Source organism: Cryptomeria japonica, chromosome 3, assembly GCF_030272615.1.
Source record: "Cryptomeria japonica chromosome 3, Sugi_1.0, whole genome shotgun sequence".
NCBI lineage: Eukaryota > Viridiplantae > Streptophyta > Pinopsida > Cupressales > Cupressaceae > Cryptomeria > Cryptomeria japonica.
The window spans coordinates 913,577,489-913,580,390 of record NC_081407.1 but is presented as its reverse complement, the minus strand read 5'-3'; the positions used below and the strand labels follow the sequence as shown (position 1 = coordinate 913,580,390).

Sequence of the window (2,902 nt, the reverse complement as noted above, 5' to 3'; positions counted from 1 at the left end):
ACAATCATTGACCCAAGACCTAATCCATCATATACCCTCTTACCCTATTCAAAACCCAATTAATATATTTCTAAGTAGTTTACTAATCGTGTATGAAATCACAATTGTGATCTTGTTTACAACTTTCAAATTTAAAATTCTTGCATTTTGATACCAAAATTTCCTAATCTCAATATTACCATTGACATAGGCACCAAAACTTTAAAATTCATGTTTCGCTAATCATGGAGTCATAACTCATCATGACATTTTTGGAAAGCACACAATCACCTCACCTCTTGTAGGTACATTAGTCATTCATTGTCCTATATTAGTGAGTAATCAAAATATAAAACTCAATAAGGCCCATTATCAAAGCACACTTCAAAGACACTACAGTAAAAACACACATTAACTTTCATTAGCAACAATAATCGACATTCAACAATCAATTCAATAGCATGCACTACCATACATATGGTGGCATTCATTGCCAGTTGATAATCTCTCTTCTACATTTTTGTCAATTTGATAGCAAGCTCCATGATGCTCTTTAGCACCACCCCTATTTCCTTATTGTAGATACCACTTGGCAACCATTCTTTATGAGTACTAAAGACTCACTCTTAGTTTGGACAAGATCATAAGTTTGTAGGACAATTTTTTTTTCCTATATTCAAATACTCAAGATTTAGCCATCTCAATCTTTAGATCCATAGTTTAATAATAGATTTTTGTCATCTATATTTTGTCATGTCATCTCATCAGATGTGTCATAAATTGAATATAGGAACTATTCCAAAAACTATAATTGACTAATCTTTCTTATTATATTATGTACATATTAAAATGATAAATATACAACCTAACTTTATAGAGAAAAAATAAAAGTACAGATGAAAGTGGCCCATCGATGATAAGCCTTCTCAACTACCCATAGATCTAAAACTTTTTTAATCATTTGGAAGGTTGTGATGCTTAATCCATCCTATTTGACTTGCCATGCTACATATCATCTATTTCTTAATAAATTTAGTATCAATATCCTTCAAATAAAAGATAATGCGACTGTGACTTCAAACCAAGTAACTATGTGACACTAAATCCATATTTCAAACAAGTAATAAAAAATCAGAGACCAACTTGAAATTGATAATTTTCTTCCAACAACTTGGAAAAAGAAATTTTAACCTCTACGATACTTTTTCCATGCATACAACACCCATTTGCAGGATCAGATGTCAAAAAAGAAACTGACATTTTTCCAATTTCCATTCTTTAAAATCCGGCCTCTTCTGAATAATTCACTTCAAATCTGCAACCCCATCCAACACAAGAGGGTGACAATTACACACAGAATTCGAACCTGCATATTTTACACATCAGAACACTCATACCCATCTCACACTTTACTATCATTTCCTTCTGGGTGAGTGTCCTCCCATTGATTTGCAGGGCAGGGAAGAAAAGTATCAAGGCAAACCAACTCCAAGTGAGCTGACTTGCAAGTATAATAAAACACAGTGCTCATGGCATCATAAATCACAGTCACAATGGAATACATGAACACCAACAGAGAACCTTCCAATGCCATATTTGTAACAGAGCTCCTTCCTCTCATAACTCTGTGTAAAAAAAGGCTCTCCACAAATGCCCAACTCAAATTCACAATAATTGCCAGAGCCAGAGCAATCCTGGTCCTCCCTCTTATCAAAAACAGGGCCTTCCACACAGCCTGAATCCCATAATTATACTCTTCCAGAACACAAACAATGGTGGCCAAATTGCAGACTATCATGGCATGTGCAAACACAATGGAGTAAACAATCCCCCCTCCTAAAGCAGCCCCAATTTCCAATCTAGAATGAAATCCAAAAACAGAGACCACCTTAAATACTCCTAAAACCAGTACCAGAATCACAGCATTTGCTCCAGTTACCATAACACCTGCCCATATATATGTCAGCACAAGGCGCTTCCAAAGCCTGGGCAGAACTTCAATCAGCCTTTCCCATGAGGGTTTATCCCCTGCATAAATCCAAGCCACTGTTTGGGCTACTGCTGCTCTTGCAAGCAGAGAAGATGTCACAACAATGGGGAAACAGAGCACGAAACAGATTATTGTCTGGGACAGCTTGCTGCAAATCAGATGGGTGTAGCGCGAATTGGGGAATCCGGCAGAATTGACAAATTCTCGGATTTGAAGCCCGAATCCGGTCACAATGTAAGAGTGGGGAAGAAAGGCGCGGGAGAGGATTAGGGCAGCAGAAATAGGGGATACCAGTAGAACTGCAATTGACACAAAAAAGGGCAAATGTTGCAGAAAAATTGCTGCAGATTCCCTTGCAATTCCCCCCGCATTCAGTACGAAGAAATCGTCCATGTTCCTCGCCTTTGCATTTGTTCGACCCATTCCTGATCTCCTGCAAATTGTTGCTCAATTCAATGACAAATTTGTTTGCCAGCTGTGGAATCCATGGAGATGAAGAGCTTAAATATCACTCATATGGAATGATATGTTATTTTTAGGGAGGTGAAACTTGCAGTAGCAGGAATATGACACAGGCCCCACACTGTAAGGTAGAGAAAAGGATTGAACAGCAGACAATGATTGGGCCAGGTTTGGTGCTTCATTTTTTTAGGGGAATTTAGGCTATAAACATTAGAATTTGGTAGAGAGAAAATGGCAGAACCGTTGTAAGCTTGGTTCAGTGGTCCATTTTTCTTGTTGAGACACAAATTTTATATGTTTCTGCACGGCCCTTTTTCAAAGAGTTATAAAGGGTTACAAAACCTAATTTTGGGTAGGTTTTTCTAAAATTAGAATAAGAAATTTTAAATAAATTCATTTAGTTATAAGTAAGTAAAAAAATTTCTTCTTAAGGACATTATAATACCATCATCATGAATGAAGGAGAAAAAA

The 2,902-nt window shown here is 36.8% G+C and overlaps 1 protein-coding gene across 1 annotated transcript; it reads right to left on the bottom strand.

The window, feature by feature from the left end:
• Window positions 1–1,100: 1,100 nt before the first annotated feature.
• On the bottom strand, window positions 1,101–2,653 carry LOC131072927 (uncharacterized). The gene has a single exon (XM_058009263.2). It carries the CDS (start codon window positions 2,390–2,392, stop codon window positions 1,382–1,384), a length of 1,011 nt encoding a protein of 336 aa, XP_057865246.1. The 5' UTR covers window positions 2,393–2,653; the 3' UTR covers window positions 1,101–1,381.
• Window positions 2,654–2,902: the final 249 nt, after the last annotated feature.

Bases quoted from the DNA above. Each gene is read 5' to 3' on its own strand.
- LOC131072927 (XM_058009263.2), bottom strand. From the start codon at position 2,392: ATGGGTCGAACAAATGCAAAGGCGAGGAACATGGACGATTTCTTCGTA.